Below are 21,964 nucleotides of genomic sequence, written 5' to 3' on the forward strand. Positions count from 1 at the left end.
TTTTAATTAAGCCCCTGCTTCCTTAGGAAAAGCGGCTTTAGTAGATGGAAGTCATACTGTAAGCGTGCTCGCCGGTCCTAGATGTGTGTGAACCTTTGAGGAGTATATTCGGCTTCACTAAATGTATCACTTTATGCAGTCCTTCCTGATTACACCATCTTGCATGAACACAGCTGGCATCAAAGACTTGTATAGAGGGGCTTTTTCCCTGCTTGTAACATTGTTTCAGTATGATTCCTTGCCCTGTCTGGACCTCCCCTTCCATTGAAATGCGGTATTCCATTAGGTATATGAGAAAGGTGCCTGGAGGGAGGAGAGTGCTCCCTTGCGTCAAAGTCTCGTACTTTCCTTACTTTGTTGTGTCCTGTTGCTTGCTTTCTACTAATATATTCTTCACCAATCCCCTGGAATAGTCAGTGGTAATTTTGTTCCATGACAGGGTCATGATAAATGACTTTCTATCATGATCCTGTCGTTGGGCTGGAGTGCAGAGGAGCAAGAGCAAATCATCTTGCGATCCTGAATTGTGTAGGGGCTCCGAAAAGTGCAATTTTTAATGCTAGGTCCCACTATAAAAAGGACCTTGCCAACAGGAAACAAGCAATTGAAGAGGAAGCATGGGAAACGTGGGTGGGTGCCTCTAGAGACAACGCTAAATTGTTTTGGGAAATTGCTTAACGGGGTCCTTTCTATGAATTTAATTTGGATACTCCAGTCAGTAGTGTATTTGATAAGGCCTGGTTGGAGCATTTCTCTACCCTTTACACTGCCGTGAGGGGGACGAGCACTGCAGGGAAGTTAGTGGGGACAGCTTGGGGTGACTGACCCTAGAGGGCTCAGAGGAAAGAATTGCATTCACATTTGTTGAGATTAAAAAGGCGATAGGCTGCCAGTGCTGTAACAGAGCCCCTGGCCCAGATAATGTCCCGGCAGATCTGTTTCTTATGGTCCCCAGTGTTGACTGTAGGATTTAATGCGAACTGCACGGGAGGGAGTATAACACCTTCATGGTCCACTGCTACAATCCACCCCATCTATAAAAAGGGCCCACAGTCATTTCCTGCATCATACAGACCCATTTCATTGTTGGATTCTCTTGTTAAAATACCGGATTGTGCTATTTTTGCCCGTTTGAAGGATGGGGTTGTAAGCAGTTGGGTAATGTCCCCAGTACAGCTGGGATTTCGGCCAGGGCTGGGTACAGCAGAACAGGTATTAAACCTTTATCTAGTGATCACAAATCCACTTTATTTGAAGGAAGAACCTATCTATCTGGCGTTCATGGATCTGAGCACAGCTTTTGATAATGTGAACCGTGTGAAGCTGTGGGAAATGCTCAGGTCCATGAACTGCACACCCGCTCTGGTGAATCTTGTGGCCAGACTGCATGTCTCCACGCAGACCAGAGTGAGGAGTGGAGCTAATGGGCATTGCACTGGCTCCTTCCCAGTCTAACTGGTTGTGCGCCAGTGGTGCGTCTTTGTATGTCCTGACGCCCTTACTATTTTGTCTTTACATTAATGGTTTGTACAAATACCTCCTTCAGAAATTGTGACCAGATGTCCGAAGCCAAGTGGCCGGCCTCTGCCGGTGTATGCAGATGATTCTGCTTTGATGGCACGCACCCCAAGGGCTCTCCAAGCTCTCATCACTGACTATGCAAAGTTCATGGAAGGTTTAGACCTCGTAGTGAATGCAGCAAAGTCGTCCTGTTGGAGGGGGAGATGCCTGATCAAATTTAGGGATATACGCTGTGGGAGTAGTGTGAACCCCAGAGTTCACTACTTAGACTACTTGGTGATCAGATTTGCTGCTAACTTTTGTGCTTCTACCCAGGTAGCAAAGCAGGTGGCACGATTCAAGCAGGCTCTGGGTGGGGTCAACAGGGCAATGTCTATGTTTAGCACCAGACCGGTCGAGCCACTGATGCAACTATATAGGGGCAAGGCGACCTTGGTCGCCAGATTTGGGATGGAACTATGGGGCTTTGCCAATGTTAATTCTGTCCAGATTGCCGAGAACCAATTTTTGAAACAATTGCTGGGCCTGCTTGATTGGGGTTTATATGGAATTAGGGTGCAGCCCGATTGGCAATGTGGTTTCTCTGCAGCCTATTTTTCACTGGCTCAGGCTCTGGGGTAATGGGAAAGCAAGCCTCATGCAAGAATTGATCATTTTTATGATTTCCAAAGGCCGGGGAGGCAAGGTTCCATGGCTGTGCCATATTAAGAAACCGCTGAATACTGTCAGCAACACGCAACTGTACGTACCCAAAAGATAGCATACTCTCTCAGGGTGAGATACAATTGTGGACTGCCCGTTGTTTTTATGAGTTTGTGTGTATAAATAGAGAGAACATGGCATTGTGGAAACCCAAGAATAGGGGTTAATAGCTATAATGACCCCTGGTATGCAGAGATACTTGCTGTGGGCAGAACGCCCAGTAGACTGGGTACTGATAGGGCACGTTTCAACCGCATTACCCTGCAGGCAGTGGTGGCAGCAAGGCCTGGGGAGAGTGTGGACGGGTCTTGCCCCATGTGTGAAGCACTGTCTGAGGACCTTGCACACTTGGTATTTTTTCGTCCCGCATATGCAAGGGCCAGAGTTTTTTGTTATTTTTGCCCTGACTGCAGGAACTGGGTTTTGTGCATTACCAGCCATCAGTGATGTATTTGATGTTGGCGGAGTGTCCGCGCGTGGGCTGGTCTCTGCTCACATTTCTGAAATCTTGAAGTGAGTGTAGGTAAACCTATAAATGTATTAGTCATAAAGTATAAACTGTTTACTTTGTATGTATACTAGCTGTAGCTTTTTTCATGTTGTAATTGGAAAATGTACCAAATATCAAATGCATTCTTTATATCCCGCACTGTTTATATTTTGTACTGTTTTATGGAATGTTTTGTGCATATTCGAATAAACATGATGATGATTTCTTACAATATGATTAATTCTGGCAAAGAAATGCATGCGTCTATGCGTTTGCATTTTATGATTTCCCTCCAAGCCTTGATTAAAAAAAAAAAAAACAAGTAACATTTCATTTTCTGCTTAATTTGTATTACCGCTGCTAAGTAACCCACTTTATCAGGTTATTAAGCTTACTAATTATATCGTGAAGCTTTACTGATGAATGCATTCTTTCAGAAATCATTCTGCATGGCATCTCAGTTGCTCATTTATGCATGGATGGAGCAGTCTTCTCCACTTATAATGAAAGCGTGACATTCAAACCAAAGCTTATTAAGGCTTTGACCAAAGCAATACACAACCATCTTTAGTGTGCATAGTAACCGTCCAGTGTAACACGTACAGTTTGGGTAAGCATTCTCCTGCAGATGCAAGGTCAGTACATTCAAAATGTTATTCAGGCTGTGGGTACATAGCCTTTGTCACATTCTTCGCAAGCCAGATGTGAAAACGCGCCCAGAATGCTGCAGCATATCTCCGTTTCTTTGGCAGCAATGCCCATCGTTTGAAGCTTGACAATAACAAAAGGTTAGCCATTTTAATATGTGATTACTTGCTTGACTTCTCTGTCGCTTCTTTTAAACTGACCTTGTGGTTTACTGTCTTGATTACCAAATGGAATAGTTTTATTGCTTTCTCCAGCATTGGATCTTTCATGGATTCACATGTTCTTGAAAATTCCCTGTTGTCAGGCTGGGAATCCTTGGTAATATTAAAGGAGTTTACCGTTAAAATTTCTAAACTGCTTTTCACTTTAGTTCTCTTTTAGTCATTTTGGGTCGTACTGCCCACAGCCAATTAGACAGGTCCCCTTAGCTCCACCCCTGGTCGGCCATCTTCAAATGTTTTATCGCACGTTAAGTGTGGGGAGTCCTTGAGAAATCTATCTTCTAGATATTTGACGATTGTGTCTATTTTCCATTTGTTTTTTCCATCATATTATCCGGTTTGATGCTGTGCTGCTTCCTGCCGACTGGTGTGAAGTTTCAGACCATTCTGTCAGCTCATGGGTTGCTGTACTGCCATCTGAGGCCTTAAGGCGCCCGTGGACGACATGAAGGACACAAGGAAGAAAAGCCCATTCGAGGCTTGCTTGACTTGTCACCTTAAGAACGTGTACATTGAGGATCTTCATGAGCAATGTCTCTACTGCCTGTACCAGGGCCACAACTTGAACAACGGTACCATCTGCCAGTCGTTCTTGTCCAAAACCTGCAAGGATCGCTACCGGAGGTTAGTGGCTTGGTTAGATGAAGGCGCTTGGGTCTCTGCCTGCAGTCACTTCTCTGCCAGGCACAGAAGAAGAAGGCAAAAAAGGGACATGGGTCACGCACTTATGCTGTCCCTGGTCAACAACGTCGTTGACATTTACATCCACGCCTACGGTCACTGATTTCACTACTACAGCACCGAGAACACCCTCATCATCAGCTTTGTCCTCTAACTATTATTTTTATTGTGGTATTTACTGAGCGTGAACCGAGCTTCAGGAAGCAAAGGAGCACTTTACAGAGGTTTACAACAATACAGATGCATAACGGAGTGCTTTACAGAGGTATACAACAGTACAGATACATAACAGAGTGCTTTTCAGAGGTAAGAACAGAGCAGATATACAGCAGGGGGTAGGATACAGAGGGGCACAGATGAGGGGCACAGATGAGGGGCACAGGGTGGCGGGAATAGAGGGGTGGACGACGTCTAGCGAGTCAGGTGGCCCAGGGGCAATGCAATGTCTTAGGTGTCCTAGGCCTCTCCTGAACAACTATGCCAACAGGGTGCTCATTCGGACATGGATGCACCAGTGCAAGTGTTTGATGAGACCTGCATTTCATGGTCAGTCGCTTGGAGACTGAAGTACTTACTGTGTTATTTTATTGTTTAAAGCGAGGAACTTGCTCGAAACGGCTGAGCACTCTACAGAATGTGGGTCGCCAGCGCTTGGACTAGCCTCTTTTAACAGTAGCATGTGGATAGTGGGCTATGCATCTATATGGATTAGTCTTTGGTTAGGTATTAATGTTGTATAACACGCTAAATACCGGAGACCAGTCTCTAAGTACGGGACCAGGATTCTAATCTGTGTTGCTTTGCGTTGTCTTGCATCTAAGACAAACGCGTTGCCCCTGAGCTATCCTACTGTCCCGGGAGGATAGCTAAGGGGCAATGCATTTGTCCAAGTACTGTTTAAAAAGCCATATTTAAAGAGCTTTGTGGAATTGGAGAATTATGTGGATATTCCCAACCGATAGGGATCGAGTTCCAAAGGGCTGTTGCAGCGGCATGCTTAGAGGGGGTATTATGCGTGCCAAGAGAATGATTGTTTGCGCTAAGGCTGGGCAATATGGACTAAAAGTCATATCTCAATATTTTTGGGCTGAATGGCTATATACGAGATATCTCTAAATTGTTTATGTGGGTTAGATGCTCAGTTGTAAGCCGCCAACTACATGTGAGTTGTCACAACACCTTTATTCATAAGACATTGATCAAAATAAAGTGCAAATGCAGGGTTCCTCTTCCCCTTTGAGAATACACACAGCTGTGTAAATATCAAAATGTAAATAAAAATGGTAGTATATGTAATAATGTATATATCTCAATGTTAACAATATTGTCTCATGTGACGAATCCTTGGATGTCGTCCCTTCTCCCGTAGGGAGATACCCTTCCCATGTGGCCGGGGTGGTGCAGCCACAGTCCAGTAATTCCCATGGGGTGGTGTATGGTGGGAGGATCACATGGGGTGTGAAAACCCTTATGAGACTGTGGACGACGCACTAGGGAGGACGCAGTATTTACCCACCATTTCACAAGCTCCCTCACCCTCTTACCCCATAGAAGATCCTGTAACACCCTACACTACCATGTACTTGTGTAAGGTAGAAACTTCCACCTCCTTAACAAGTGCTGGAATGAAGAAGAGCAGGGACTACACCTGTGAATCCTGTAGAAAAACTGAGACGAGGAAGAACATCAGTGAATCATGCCACTGAGGATACTGCGACAAGGAAAATGCACTGATGAGGAATACCCCAAAGAAGCAACACGTGCAGCATAGTGAATCTGGATATTTAATCGAAGTGGGATCTTTAAAAGGAAAGGACAGACTGGCTTTGTTGAACCGCCCTCCCTGGAGGAACCGCAAAATTCAAGGAAATTGGAGAAAGAGAACAGACTGGAACGCAGCGATAAGGAAACCGAGTCCAAAGACGGTCCAGTGTCAAACCGACATGAAGGAGAAGCAGGGGAAGAAACTCACAACGAACCGGGTGGTCGGAGAGCGTGGGAAGCAGAAGTTCAGCCACCAGGAGAAACGCTACCCCTGCAGAGTTGGCACAGACCGAAAGCAGGCGAACAACGGTGAGGAAAACACAGGGCTGACAGTTGGCATCCGAAAAGCCCAGTCACCGCCACAGACCAGGGAAAAAAGTGGGCAGGTGGCACAGGAGACGCAGAGGAAACTCCCAATGAACCAGGAGGTCATAGAGAGTGGGAAGCAGAAGTTCAGCCACCAGGAGAAACGCTGCCCCTCCAGAGCCGCCGCAGACTGAGGGCCGGCAACCCACAGCGAGGAAACCAGAGCTGACAGCCGGCGTCCGAAGAGCCCTGACAATGCTGCAGACCAGTGAAAAATTTACACAGGCGGCAGGGGAGATGCAGAGGGCCCAAGCCAGTGCGAGAAAAGTGGACAAACACAGAAAGGCTCCACATACAAGGTCTGGGATCCCAGGGCAAGAACAATATTGGAATGCAGAGGCATCAAGAGTGATCATCACAGCCGCAGTACCTGGCATGAGACTGTACCAGGTGGACTACAAATAAAGGCAGTATGTGCAAGTCTGGGACCAGCACTCATAAATCCAAAGCAAAGCCTCAAGAGTGCTCATCTTAGTCACAGTACCTGGCAGGAGAGTACACCAGGTAGACCACCCGAAACAGCAGAATATGCGAATCTGGGACTCACACCCATAAAACGGTACAAAAAGAATGCTCGTAATCGTCATTGCACCTGGCAGGAGAGTGTACCAGGTGGAACACGCCGAGAAGTACTTGTTCCACATTTCAATATCTGGCAGTGAGGTCACCCTGATAACCAAACCACAAAGAAATTGAAGAATCAAGAGAAGATAAATACCTCTTCTTCAGTGCAGTTGTGGAATAGAAAATAAACCAGGGGAAGGGAATCATTCCCTATACTTGTTGCAAACAGTGAAAGAAAGCCAGGGAAATGGAAACCCTTTCTCTGGCAAACCGTGCTAAGAACTGGCAAGATCACCTCTCCAGAATGAGGGAGCATTCTTCTGGACCTCCTAGAGACATTATCCTTAGTTTAATATGTAAGTGTTAGGGTTGACACAACAGTGGACTTGTATGATTTGCAGGACATTTTGGCAATCCTTCGTTTATTAGTTGCTGCTGGGAAACCCCTCTTAGCAACACGGATAGCAAGATTTTTCGTTTTCTTCTTATGATGATAAAAGTCTATAGCCAAAAGCATGCCACCTTTGTGTTGGTCCATTACGTCTGCATCCTTACACCTTACACTCATTCTATATCGATTTTGAAAATATATCGATATAGCGCCACAACTCGCTAAATCGCCCAGCCCTAGTTTGTAGGCATGTTGCGAATCGACCCTGTTAGACTGAGCGAGCCAGATATGTGGAGCTTAGCCGTCAAGTAAGTTGATTTGCTACATGTGACTGCTTTGTAGATGATGCATGCAGTCTTGAACAGTATTCTTGCATGGAGGGGAAGACAGCATAGTTTACTTAGGATGTGGGTGATTCAGCCAAATTTCCATGAACGATCAATGTGGCATGGTGGACTACTTTTATGGGAGCCAGATGCCTGGCTTGGAGCCATGTCAGGAGTCTTTTTCTCCATTGATGTGTATCCACATGGGCCTCCACTGCCATGTGGAAATCCTGCGGCGGGATGAAGTGTTTGATTTTGCGAATAGTGGAGATTTGAAGCATGGCCATTTAGGGCCTTCTTGGCTATGTGTTTCTGGTAGGAAAGGCTGCTATTAGTGGTTAAGCCTAAGGATTTTGCTGATTCCGAGAGTTGCGTATCAAATCCTTCTTGGTGCATATCATTAAACGATTGTTGAACGAGTCTTGGAGAGGTTAAGTTTGAGGCATGCAGTCGATGGGTAGGCAATCAGAGAGATGACTGAGTTCATGTGGGCTTTTCATTCTCATGGCTAAATGAATATTGTCCGTATTGGTGGATAGCAATATCTGGATCTATTGTGTCCAGAAGCTCCTAGTCAAGGCTAAAGAGGATCGGTGAGAGGGTGGAGCCTTCCCAGTGAATCCCTGTTGGTGAGGAGCGAGAGGAGGATGCTGTGGCCGACTGTCTAACATAGTTGTGATGTTAAGAACAAGGAGCTATGAGTCATCCTTATCTATGATTTGGAGGACACCGTCCACCACCTGGATGGTGGCTGCCTTGATGATTCACTTGAGGCAGAGCCCCGGCTGATTGTCGTGTATGAATTGTAGTTGTTTGATCCTGACAAGTAGTTGTCACAGATGGCCTCAATAACACTCCAACTCCCAAAGACAGTTGCAGGTTTGTTTTAAATTATTGTTTTCTCTCTCTCTCTCTCTCTCTCTCTCTCTCTCTCTCTCTCTCTCTCTCTCTCGCCCGGCCTCTCTCTCTCTCTCTCTCTCTCTCTCTCTCTCTCTCTCTCTCTCTCTCTCTCTCTCTCTCTCTCTCTCTCTCTCTCTCTCTCTCTCTCTCTCTCTCTCTCTCTCTCCCGGCCTCTCTCTCTCTCTCTCTCTCTCGCCCGGCCTCTCTCTCTCTCTCTCTCTCTCTCTCTCTCTCTCTCTCGCCCGGCCTCTCTCTCTCTCTCTCTCTCTCTCTCTCTCTCGCCCGGCCTCTCCCTTTTGTCCTCTCGTGTAGAGACAGCAAAACCCTCCCTAACCCAGGCGCTCCTACTCCCCAGGTTATTATCTACTGAATATTAACCTCTTCTGTCTAGGTTCTAACTGTCTGGTCTTGGTGGCCTACAGGCAATTAGCTTATCAATTTATCGCCCTGCAGGACTTCCTAGGTGTGCCCCACTGTACTTCTGAGTTAGTTCTAGAGTTCTTGGGGGTGCCTTCCAGACACTCAAGCCTCACTACGTCTTCTTCCTTTTGTGCCCTGATGTGCCTATCCCTCCTATATCTCTCTCACTCTTCCTTCCTCCACCTACTCTCCACTGTTCAACTCTACCCACCTTCTCGCCCCCTCTCACTGCATCATCCTCCCATGTTCTTCCGATGACTCTCTCTCTCTCTACAATCTACCGCCACCCTCCGATTATACGCCTTCCTACTTTCCTACTTGCTTTTTTGCTACCCTCCTTTCTCAACAACACTGCTACTCTTCGCGCTCCATACTGCTACTGCTGTATCCTTTACTACTCTCCCCTCGCCACACTACTACTTCTCCTCTCTGCACAGTAATACTATTCTCCTCTCTCAACACTACCATTACTCCACCCCACCTTCTACTCAGTCACCCTGCTTTCACTCCCTTAGTGACCTTTGTACCTCACTCTCTACTATTTTTCTACTGCTCTCCCTAACACAATTTACACTACCACCATTCCACTTTATCGCATCGACCATTACCTCACCTTCTCTGAAATTCGCCTCCACGCTTGTGTTCACTCTTCTTCCAGCTTTTGGCCTCTTAGTCTGCTGCCACCGCCTCCTCCTCTGACCTCACCTGAACAACCCACACCTTGCTGTTTTTTCTGTCACCAGCTTTATCCTCCCCAACCTTTTGGTCACCCCCCCACTGATTACCCAGGCAAATCCTGCCTGCTCTTCCCTACCTGGGAAGTGAAGCACAGAGGAAAACGCATTAAAAGAGGGCTATGCTTTCCCCCTTTCTGCCCCACAGGACCGCCAAGCCTGGTCAATATTGGGCCGCATTTAGTAATGGTTCGGTCTGTGTCAGGGAGATGCACTGCGGCCACTCTATCGTTGCGTGCATTGGTGCCGACTGGCCATGTGTCGTGTTCCTTGCTGCTGCGAATGCTTGCTGCTAGGCTGCATTGTAGTACTACAATGTAATTACTGTACCTATATTCTTTGCATAACCACGTATCCTGTTAACTAAGCTTCGCATTATCTGTACTGCTTGCGCCCTGATACCCTTGGGTCTGGCGCGCACCATATAAATGAATAAACTAAACTAATAGCAGCTCTCCCTCTACCTTGTGCGAGTGAACATCTCTTGACAGTCTTGCCGGAGACTCTGGTTTGCTGTGTTGTTGCTGGTGATCTGCCGAGAATGCTGGTAGATGTAGTAGCCTGAAATTAGAAGAGAGACTGGCTGGCATCTTCAACATGCCAAACTGTCCTGCCGCCTCTTTCGTAGGAATGGCTTTGGCTTCCTGCCTGCTAGGGCTGCCGTCCCAGGATGGGAAGGGTCCTGATCCTCTCTTGACAATGTCAGCCAACTGACCATGTCACGTTGCGTAGCGACTACTTATTCCAACATTTTGCTGATAAAGGGGAGCTTTGTAATATGACCATAATTGGTCTGGTTGTCTGGGTCTAGTGTCAGTTTTTTCAAGAGATTGTATCGGACCAGTCTTGAGGGTGTCTGTGGATTACCTTTCAGTGAGGAAAGCGTTAATGATGCGAGAAGTTTGTTGAGCCCCAGTACAGTCAATTGTTGAACAATGGAGGCCTGGATGATATTGTTGAAGTATGATAATAACTTCATAATAATAATGACTTATTATTTCTATAGTGCTTTTATCCAAAGTGCTTTACAAATAGAACATATTTACATACATTATTGTTGCCTAATCGAAATTAGTACACTCTATCGACCTCGAAAGGATGAAAGGCTGAGTCAACTGCCAGGATTTTAACCTAGACCCTGCTGATCAAACACAGATCACAGCAACAAGCGCTCAACCTGCTTAGCTACTTGGAGCTAGCCCACCTGTGCGGGCCTTGCCCACTGGCAGTGTTTAAATTTTGTTGGACTAGCCAAATGTATTGAAACAAATTAGCCTAATATTTTTGAGCGATCTAGCCTACCTCATTGGACTAGCCAAATGTATTGAAGTGAATTAGCCTAATATTTTGGAGTGACCTACCTACCTTGCAGTCACTTGCCCATTGTGTTTCAATTTTGCATCCACCCATTGCAGCTATTTTGTCCAATTGCAGTCATTCCCCTAATATAATTATCAATTGCAGCTCTATGTGCCGATTGCTAACTGCATTCTGTTATTCATACTAAAAATATTGCTGATACTTATCTCATTACATGGTCACTATTACCACATGCCGTCTCTGACCCACGCACAAAATGATGCCCAAAGACACCAGCAAGGGCCTTACCTCCCACGCTCTTACCACTACTACTCTGCTTACTCTCCTTTCCACACTTTTCATTCTCTCCCATTACACTGCACTAACTTCTCTGCAACTAACACCCTTGAACATCTTTTCGGCTCCCCCGCCACTTACTTCCATGCACACTTCTGTTACATTGCTACAGTCTTACCTCTCTCACACAGCAACATCCTCTCCACCACCGTGCCTCAGCACATCGTGCAGACTTGACAGACTCAGAGCTCGCACTCTACCTCTAGAAAACAGCCATTGTCCCACTCCGACGGCATCTAGAAATACTAGATTAGGCTCCCGCTCCATCTACAGTTACCCCCACCACTTCGAACATTCTATCACACTCAGACATTTACACACCAATCGCAGGAGGCCCCTCCATTCTACTACACCTGCCACACCAGACCCAGTCTCCACCCCCACCATCACAAACGCCAAATACACACCCACACCACATATCAAATGTGCCCTCTTAAATGTTCGCTCCCTCCCAGCTCATGCATTAGAAATTCACCATAACCAACAATAACATTGACCTCCTTGCCATCACAGAAACGTGGTTACATGAAGGCTCCAGCCCTGCCGTTGCTCTCGCACATCCACCAGGCTTTACCATCTTCAGACAAGACAGACCAGCCCGCCTGGGAGGCGGAGTAGCCCTCATTTTCAAAGAGAGCCTCCCTCTTCGACTCATCAGTCACCCCCGACTAGCAACTCAGACATTTTGTCTGCTAAGCTTGCACTGTCCCACAATAGCACCATCAACATTCATGTGCTATACCGCCCCCCATGTGTCCCCTTAGACTTTCAGGGACACCTCATCCACCTACTTAGCAACAACATCATAAGTTCCACCAAGACCCTTCTACTTGGAGACCTAAACTTAGGATTCAATGATTGTAAAGATAAAGCTGCTGATACCCTCACTAAGGAACTTATTGATTTAGGATTCACACAAAAGGTATTGAATCCTACGCATTCCGAAGGCCGTACCCTAGACTGGGTCGCAGACCATAATTGCCTCACCACTATCACCTCCAATACAGCCATGCCATGGACTGATCTCAACTGTATTGAATTCACACTACCCATAACCGAAAGCCACAAAACTCTCACCCCTGCCCCCGCAGCTCAAGTGAGAAGCTCAATGAGGAGAACCTTCGCCCTTACCTTAACATCCCTGGGCTAGCCCCCCTTTCTCCAATGATCCTAATACCCTAGCAGAGATCTACAAAGATACTCTCACTACAGCCATTAATTCAATAGCACCACTTGAATGCAAAAAAAAAAGAAATCATTACACTCCAATTCCTGGTTCACTGAAGAACTACAGTCCCTGCGCTCCTGCAAAAGAGAGGCATTAAACTGGCAAACTATGCCAAATGACAGTTCCAAAAACAACTTTAACTTAATCTCCCACTAATACAAAGCAGCCATCACCAAAGCCAAAGCCAGTGCATTTAATGCATGCACTTCCAATGCCAAATCACACTCAAAGGAAATCTTCACTATCTTCAACGAGCTCATCTCGCCACCCAACACCCCAGACGAAATCGTCAAAGATGAAGCCTGGTGTGCCAGCATTCAATGGGCTATGCTAAACAAAATCGATCTCCTTCAAAAACAAATCCAGGATCACTGTAAAGCCCTACCTATTCACCCTAGGCCTAAGCAAACCAATTCAACTCCCGCCTAATCTAACTCCACTAAACCCGTCTTCACCTTCAGTGACATCACTGAATTAGAAGTAATGAACCTCCTCAAAAACCTCAAACCCTCTACGTGTAAAGGGGGCATATGTCCTCTTCAATCTAATAACTACCGACCCATCACCACCGTGCCCTTCCTCCTTTAAATATTGGACAAAGCCGCCCATTTCCAGATCCAACACTTCCTGGAAACCCACTCTATCCTCGGGACTAGGCAATCTGGTTTCCGAAAAAAGGACACGGCACTGAAACAGCCCTGGTGGACTTAAAGAATCACATCATGGACAAAGGCAAGCCAGCCCTATTGCTACTCCTAGACCTCTCTGCTGCTTTTGATCTGGTGGACCACAAGACCCTTACATCGCACCTTACTCACTCAGCCAACTTCTCTAAAGAAGCAGCTCTCTGGATCACCTCCTTCCTTGAAGGCAGAGCAATGAAGGTATTCTCCAACATAGCAAACGCTACCCCTACCACCATCCACTGTGGAGTCCCACAGGGCTCTTGCACAGCACCCACTTTATAAACTTGTTCACAAAGCCTCTCTTCGACAAGCTCGACTCACTTGTTATCGCATAAACAAATTACGCTGACGATACTCTGTTACTCTTACCTCTCTCTGGCTCATACCACAAAGACGCCGAGGCACTTAACACAATTTACTCCACCATTCAGGCCTGGACCAAAATAATTATACTAGGTCAAAAAAATACTATAGTCAAACTTGATAAACTGTATGCCAACTTTACCATTGACACTACTATCATCCCTGTGTCGACATCTGTCAAGACCCTGGGGGTCTACATAGACTCCACACTATCCATGACTAGACAGGTCAGCACTATCACATCCTCATCCTCACACACCACCAAGCTCATAAACGCCATAAAACCATACCTATCCAAACCCAATTGTCTATCAATAGCTAGAGCAACTATTGGTGCTAAATTAGACTATTGCAACGCTTTACTAGCAGGTACATCCGAAAAAAACCTAAACAGATTACAAGTCACGCAGAACAATGCACTTCGTGCAGCTTTAAGCATCCCAAAAAGGGAGCCTATCTCCCAAGCCAGACAATCAGCTCAATGGCTACCGGTCAAAGAGCGAATCACTTTCATAATTCTCACCCTCACACATAAATGCCTCACTCTCTCTCCACCATCATACCTATCAGAGACAATCGCCAAATCCTCCTCTACACGACCCACTAGGACACAATACACAAACTCACTTCACATTCCACGAATCAATAGGGCCAAAGCTGGCGGCCTAGGCTTCCCCTACATTGCCGCCAAATCCTGCAACGCACTACCCACAGACATTAGAGCAGAAAATGAGCTCCTTGCCTTCCGAAGAAAACTTAAAACCTCACTTTCTGTACTGTAAATTGCAATTGTTATTTAACTGTAACTATAAATTGTCGGTAACAATAGCAACCACACTGTAAGTTGCAAATGTTCATTTATCTGTAACTAAGAACTGTCTGTCACAAGCGCCACAATGCCCTTAGGCTGTTGCAAGCTCTACAAATCCGAATAAATAAATAAATAGCGATCTTACCGAAGCAGGAGGTAGATTTGAGGGAGGCAAGAAGTTTGAGGTCTATTTCATTTGTGTCATAAAATTGTTGTATTCTATAACTGCTAATGCTCTAAGCGGATAATATTGCTGAATAACACATATACATTGTAAAAACAGTGTATTTAACCACATAGGATTTATATGCATTTCTGTAAGTGCTCCAAACTAGAGAAATTGAACAAACGTGTATTTTATAGTGCTAAGTAGTAAGCCATTGATTAAATGGCTTCAATCTTTTCCAGGAGAATTATGGTTTCGATAAGATAGAGATTCGCGACAATGGTGATGGAATCAAAGCTGTGGATACGCCAGTCATGGCAGTTCAACACTACACCTCAAAAATCACCAACCACGAGGACTTGGAAAGCTTGGTAACCTATGGGTTTCGGGGGGAAGCCTTGGGATCAATCTGTACCCTGGCAGAGGTAAGCAACTGATTGGATATTGACACATTTGTGATAGAGGACATTTTTTATTTCAAATGCAAAAATAAACTGTGCTGGATAGTAGGTATCGAGTGGCGTTGTTGCTCATTGATGCAACGTTTTCTGTAGTAGACAACAATACACCAACCTCTGTTTCCTTGGCATATCCAGAGTGTCCTCTCGTTTAAAACATGATAGGATTGAAAAACGTTTTCTTGCATAGTCACAGATAATAATGGGTAGATAACAAATAAACTTTAATTTACTTGCAGTGATAAAGAAAAGTCCACTGTCAAAAGTCTAGTGGTGATGTGATGCTGTGGTCCCCCATCAGTGTGACTTAAATACTTAGGTTGTTGGTGAAGCAATAGAAATCATATAGTGATTAATGCTGCATAAGAGAGCCACATTCAAAGTTAAGAATCATAATGTATCCTGACTTGCAGAATTAGTCTAATCAGTCCTATGAATTGTACCCATAATAAAACACTCTGTCCTTAATGGGAGCATTTCTGCATGAGTTGTACCCGTTAAATCTAAACTCAAGTACTATTTGGGCATATTGCAACCTGAGCAATCGTTCTAGTTTTGAATATGAAATATGCTTCCCCTAACATAATCTTTGCTAGTTCACATCATGAAAGTATTCCCGAATAACGTCTTGAGTGAGTGTACCCCGACTATCACATGACATCTTGCCATAGATTAGGGATCTCTGTTGCAACCCTCCTGTCTGTGCTATTACATTCTTGATCAATGATTCTGATACAAGTCGGACTGCCAGTGTAACTTTCCTTGCCCCTTTCTTCTGATGAAACCTATGTCTCCATTTGGTTGGATAGTGCTGGGACTAAAGTCTTTGGCTCACCTTTCCTACAGAGGTTATATGTGGCTTGGGGCCTCTGCTGTAACCTCTGACAATATCATCTGGGTAAATTGATTTCTTCTTAGCCCCTCTGATCTCTATAGGTTTCACATTGTGAAGAAAGTAATTCCCCCGACAGTGGTACAATTGTGCCCTCTATTTTCCTGTCCCAGTGCTCCGCTGTGTGGAAGATAGGCTCTCTTATGAGTGTCTTTTTCCAAGCACAAACATTCATTCCATCAGAGTATGGATGCCATTAGTGTCTGTTTCAGTTACATCATTATTATGGCCATTTCCAAACATCACCATGCAGTATGATATTTCGACAACCTCCTGTATGCTTAAGAGATGTTGCTGGTTGATGTGTCAAAGTCACTGGTGGAGAGGCCATGGAGGGGCTCTATGATGCTTTTCGTGCCAGAGTAAGCCACCAAACCTCTGAAGGTGGTGCACAAGGGATCCCCTCAGGGCTCTGTGAGAAACCTGAGGGTATTCTCGCTCATGATCCCCTTGGATCCTCTACGCAGGTGGCCAGGCAAAGGCCATCACTATTGGATCCCGACCCTGGGGGCGGAGAAGCGAGGGAAGATCACCTGGGTGGAGGATCCTTGGGAACTAGGAGTGGGGTGTCCTTGGGAGGGACATGGTATCCCCCTTTTTCTATTGACCGCCAACCCAGCCTTTCCCCAACGTGTATAGGCTGTTACAAGCCAGTTCCCCTCATTTCTCCATCATTGACATTTGACAGTACTGGGTCGAAGAAGAGGCAACTAAGAGCAATGAAGAGCAGGCTCTTTTACCACTATGGTACTGGGACGAAGAAGATGCCTGCTAAGGGCTGTCGGAGTCAGGCATGTCCCATTAATTGTGGTCAGACAGGGCTCATCGACTGCTCACGCTTCCAGCCTGTCAGGGGGCTGCAGGTGTATAAAAGGAGCTCAAAGATACAACAAAGCAGATGGATATAAAGACCGGGAAAAGCTGCAAGGAGATTGAGGCAAGCGGCAGAGAACCTTCCAGAATGCGACGCTGGGGACCGTGGTAGAAAAGGGTCCATGGAAGCGTGGTCGAGGAGCTGGGACTCCATGGAGGAGACGGTGTGAAGAGAGGGAAGCCGTGAGGAAAGGCTATCACTTTCCCTCATGTCCGCGTTGCTCATTCCCCTGTGTGGAGAGGCCCATACAGGAGTGCCTGAGGGGCAGAAGGAGGAGGCTGGGTCTTGAAAACTGGAGACCGTGCGCTCCAGGTTGCAACGAGACCTGTCGGAGACCAGTGAGTTTCTGGTGGCTGGGAATTGTGCTACGCAAATGAATTATCTTTATTGTCAAGAGATATTTCGCAGCAGAGTGGTTGTGTGGCTCTCGTGAGGCAGTATTCGAAAGTCTCCGGTCTTTTGCAACTTTAATCAATGAACCAGCAGGATTACTTTGTATCAGAGTGGTCGTGTGCAGTATAAGACACATTTTTGAAGGTCTCTGGACATTGGGTAATCCACTTAAAGCAAAACAAACTAACTTTAAACACGTAACACAGAACGAACAAACATTAGACAATTCCATAAGCATTTAAAGTTGAACGAACAACACTTTCTGAACAATAGCCAATGTAAAACTAAGTTACAAGTGAAAATCACCATTACTGAATACTGAACTAAACTAAAGCTTTGCGAACAGCCAGAATCAATATCCATTGAAGCCAGAGAAGGAAAGGGATTTAAATATAAGCAAACCATTGCATGCAGAGTTAAACAGCAATTTACCACATGCTGTGCCTTAAATTAAACTTAACTCTGAAGAATAAACAAATAAACCCTGAAGTTGAAGTTATATTGGAACTATACGTTTAAACCACAGAAAGTGATATTATTTTCAACATTCATGAAAACTACAAACTGCAAAACGAATTCAAAATTGGAAACTGGAAAATGCTGAAAGTTAAAGGGGAGCAAGGAGCTTTCCTTTTGAACTGTGTTTAAGCAAATTACACTTGGGGAAGGGAACCCTTGAGATCTGAGACATTGGCTGAAGTGAAGACAGCGTCTCAAGGTTCCCTTGTGTTTTGTGGAGCTGCTTTTCACATGGGGAAGGAAGCTGGAAGAAGCTCAGCCTTTTTGTATTCAACACCTTCTTGCGTTTAAGTAAGGTAACTGTAAGGCTTATTTTGATGAACTGCTTTACACTTGGGGAAGGGAACCCAGAGCCTTGGTTAAAACTATATCTTATTTAATCCAAAGAAGGTAACATTAAGACATTTTGTGGAACTGCTTTACACTTGGGGAAGGGAGCTGGAAGAAGCTCAGACATTTGTATTGAACACTATTTTCTTTTGATGACTGACATCCCTACACATTGTATGGCAAGCATAGGTTTTGGACTCAGACTTTCATTTGTTTTATTTCGGTAGAGAAATCCCACCTAAGCATAGGGCCAGTTAGGCGTTCAACCATCCTGACATTTAAGTTAATAAAACCTGTTTGTTTGATCTTTGAATCTGTTGTCTGTGTCCTCATTCATGATGCCTTCACAGCTCCCACAATCTCTCCCTTTGTTCTCCACTATGTGTCATGCAGTGATAACGCCAACAAAAGGATGATAGCTTGCCCTAAGCAAACGTATCTCTTGCAGATAGGGAAGTGCCCTGGACTACAATAATCTTTGAGGAATAATGTTGGGAGAAAGAAACCTCAAGAAAACCAACCTCACAAAGGACTTGCCACTCACACAATGCATAAAGACATTGCAGTCTGTTTGTTAATGCCTACACATTACAATAGTCTAATTTGGCTGCAGTTATTGAACAAGCAATCATGGTACCTTCGGCCTCCGAAAGCAAGGGCTTAATTTGTCTCAGCAACATTGTGGCAATAAGCCCCTAGACAGCGGGCCAATACCGCCCCAGGTAATGCCCCCGGGACCCGTAGTTACAGACCTGAGCATAGCGAGGGCCTTAACGAGGCCCTGGGGGCATTACCGTGTGCAGTATTGGCCCGCTGCCGAGGGGCTTATAGCTATTAGTACCCTGGCCTGTTAGACTGGGGTACTAATAGCATTTGTTTCTGCTCGGAAACGCTTCTGCGTTTCGAAACAAAAAGAAAATTCAATCAAATGGCCGCTGGGAAAGTGAAAACGTAGTCTGTTTTCCCTTTCCATGGTGGCCATCGGGAGCAGACGCGCTGGGAACAGAAGTGTTGGGGAGCCTTGGGGAGGCTCGGAGCGGGGATTGCCCTGTTTCGGGTCTCCTCATTGGCTAAGGGGCTGCCACGCACCCCCCCCCCCCCGGGAACAAACGCAGGCATGTATGTGAGTCCACGGGATTACACTGAGGTATGGCTCGGAAATGAGCCAATCACCTTTCGGTGTAATCCCGTGGAATGCAGTGCCGGGTACTAATTAGTAATAACTTGCTGACCTAAAGATGTTATTAACCTGCAGGCTCTTAGGTAAGGCTATACCGAAGGTCACGCAGTGCTCAAAGTATTGATCTTCTGCCGGACCGGAATAGCACAGCTAGGTAGCATGATAGTAGGGTATGTGATATCTTTTGGGTAGAAATAGGAAGAAAGAAATGGCATATTTTCTGTATTTCCCTCATCCAGCACTGTTTCATGGTACAAAGTGCAGAATGTGTGGGTTATTCTGACTGTTTTCTTCCTCCCTTGCCCCTGGCACCAGCCTACAAGCCTCCCAGGTGCATTCCATAGTGATGTAATAGTAGGCTTAGCATATTATCATACTTTTCACAATGTAACTTATGAGAGACCGGACCTTCACTCCTGGCATCCCCTGTGGAGCAGGATCATGTATACTGTTTTACCAATCAACTGTGCTGGTTCAGACTCTATATGTGATGTCATTACTGATGCTGTGGCCTCTCAAAAGGCACCAACGTTCATTCTGGAGTCCGAACGTTCTCAAGCAGCAGAGTCCTTTGCTGATTTCTTTGTATTCTGTACAATTAAACCTTGTTATCCTTACAAGCTATCTCTTGGCTTTTTTCCCTAGAGTGTTGTATTAATTCTGGTGTGAGTGTAACAGGGGATAGCCTTCAATTGCACAGCACTTACTATAATTCATGCATGTCATGTCTGTTCATACTCCCTTGTGCACCTGAGGCAGCCCTCTCTACCTTCATGCGAGACAGGTGACATTGCTTGCCCATACTGAATAAGTTGCATTCATGCTCTGACTAGGCCTTGTGCCAATCGGCCATGCTAGTGCATAGGGTAAGAAAGGAGGACCCTATGGGTGTACAAGTGCAGGAGTCGGGTGTTAAGATGCATTTCTAAACTCTTACCTGATGTGCCAAAGTTTAGGAGGCCATCCTTGGTTTAGTGAAAGAGGGGAACTTTCTGGACAAGCTAGACCAATCTAGGTAGCTGGGCAGGCGGTCAAAGCTAAGTCTCAGGAGGGGTGATAGTGATCGGAATCCCACATTGAGCACATACAGCAATAAAACAGAAATAACTCCTCGACTCTTGTATATGAAAGATATCCATACATTTATTGTTGACAGGACCAATAGATACAAGTAAACTTTAGTTATGCAAAAACAGTTACCACACACAATACTCTACTATACAGCATGTATACAAAACGTTTCATAATGCGACAAATGAGGAAAACACAGCCCTAACCTGTAAGGTGAAGGGTTGGTTAACACGCTACGAGCATAAGACAATTTTTTTGGAGTCGTTCTGTAACTTTCTAGTCCAGTCCTGAGAAGTGGGTGGCCTTGTACTCAACATTGCAGTAGTGCATGGAAGCGCACAATCACGCTGGTGAAGCAAAAAGCGGTTCTTCTTCGGAAGGCTGTAGCAAGTCAGGAAGAGGCCTTAGGCGATGAAGAATTGGTTCCCACTAGTCGAGTAGTATGTGCCCCTGGCAGCAGATCAGTTTTCAAAAGTGAGAATAGCTGGGGAGTGCAGGCTAACCCAGCCAACATCGAATACCTTCATGGGATATTCGTGCGTAATGGGTATCGGTTGTGCCAGTCCAAAACCTTCAAGGTATGCAAGGGCTTGATTCATGTAGCCAACTGGAGCCATGGGATAGATTTTATGTCTGGATGTCATCCCTGTTACCCCTTTTCATTACCTTTTCATCAAACTTATTGTCAACGGGACACACCTCTACAAATATAAAACATATACCTTATTGTAACGACTTATTGCGTCTGCTACGGGGAGGCTGTAAGAACAGTTTTTCTGAAGTCCAAATAATGGCTTAGTAAAAACATTCAACTGAGGCAGTCCAATACTCCAATCTTAGTATAATGCTGTACCCCCTCAGTTCAGGGCAGCATAGACAGAGCAGGCTTGTCTTAGGAGGGAGGGAGAGAGGGCTGTAGAATCAGTACAAATGAAATTGCAATACAAACGATCCAAAGAAACACCAACACTATGTATTGTAAAAATAAATGGTTTATTTAAATACGAGTAGGCCCGGGTAAATCTTGGCCGCAATAAGTAATATCACATTGAATACACTATGCTTGAAGGTATACAGACCAAAGCATATAACCTTTTTTGGGACACCTAACAGGAGTTCTTGAGAAGTGAAAACCAATAGTTACTTTTAGATTACTTTCAGTAATACCACGGTAGTAGACCCTATCGGTTATACCGTGATGCTCAGCAAGAAATCACCTAGTCTAATCAACTGGACAATATATTTTTCTGATCTAGTGAAACTCCGATACTAGGCAAGGCATAAATTAGTTTTCAAAAATTGATTAACAGAATTTGCTAATAAAATATTTTTGATTAGCAAATGAACTTATTTGATTAGAAATGTTGTGCTAATATTTAATGTCACCAGAATTGGTTGTATCCCAAGACATAGAATTAGCAAGAATGCAGAAATCATTTCTATCCATTTGTGGCCTGGCTTATTGGAAGTCAGAAAAAACTCAGATGATCTAAAAGAGCAAAATAAATTATCTAAATAGGGCATGCAGCCATCCCAGATACCTCTTAATTCCAATTAAAAAAAAAACGGGTGCCCAAGAGATTAGAAATCTGTTCGCTGAACCTATGTC

General features: G+C 45.1%; 1 protein-coding gene across 12 annotated transcripts in view; it reads left to right on the forward strand.

Annotated features, from left to right (window-relative positions):
• The window catches only part of PMS1 (PMS1 homolog 1, mismatch repair system component), a 2,204,114-nt gene that overhangs the window by 304,025 nt on the left and 1,878,125 nt on the right, over nucleotides 1–21,964 (forward strand). For all 12 annotated transcript variants that reach the window (XM_069615650.1, XM_069615653.1, XM_069615661.1 and 9 more), the window contains one exon: nucleotides 14,881–15,063. In XM_069615650.1, the coding sequence (XP_069471751.1) occupies nucleotides 14,881–15,063 (183 nt within the window). The remainder of the gene's footprint in view (nucleotides 1–14,880; nucleotides 15,064–21,964) is intronic.

The sequence above is a fragment of the Ambystoma mexicanum genome, chromosome 9 (genome assembly GCF_040938575.1).
Source record: "Ambystoma mexicanum isolate Mex_15411 chromosome 9, UKY_AmexF1_1, whole genome shotgun sequence".
Lineage (NCBI taxonomy): Eukaryota > Metazoa > Chordata > Amphibia > Caudata > Ambystomatidae > Ambystoma > Ambystoma mexicanum.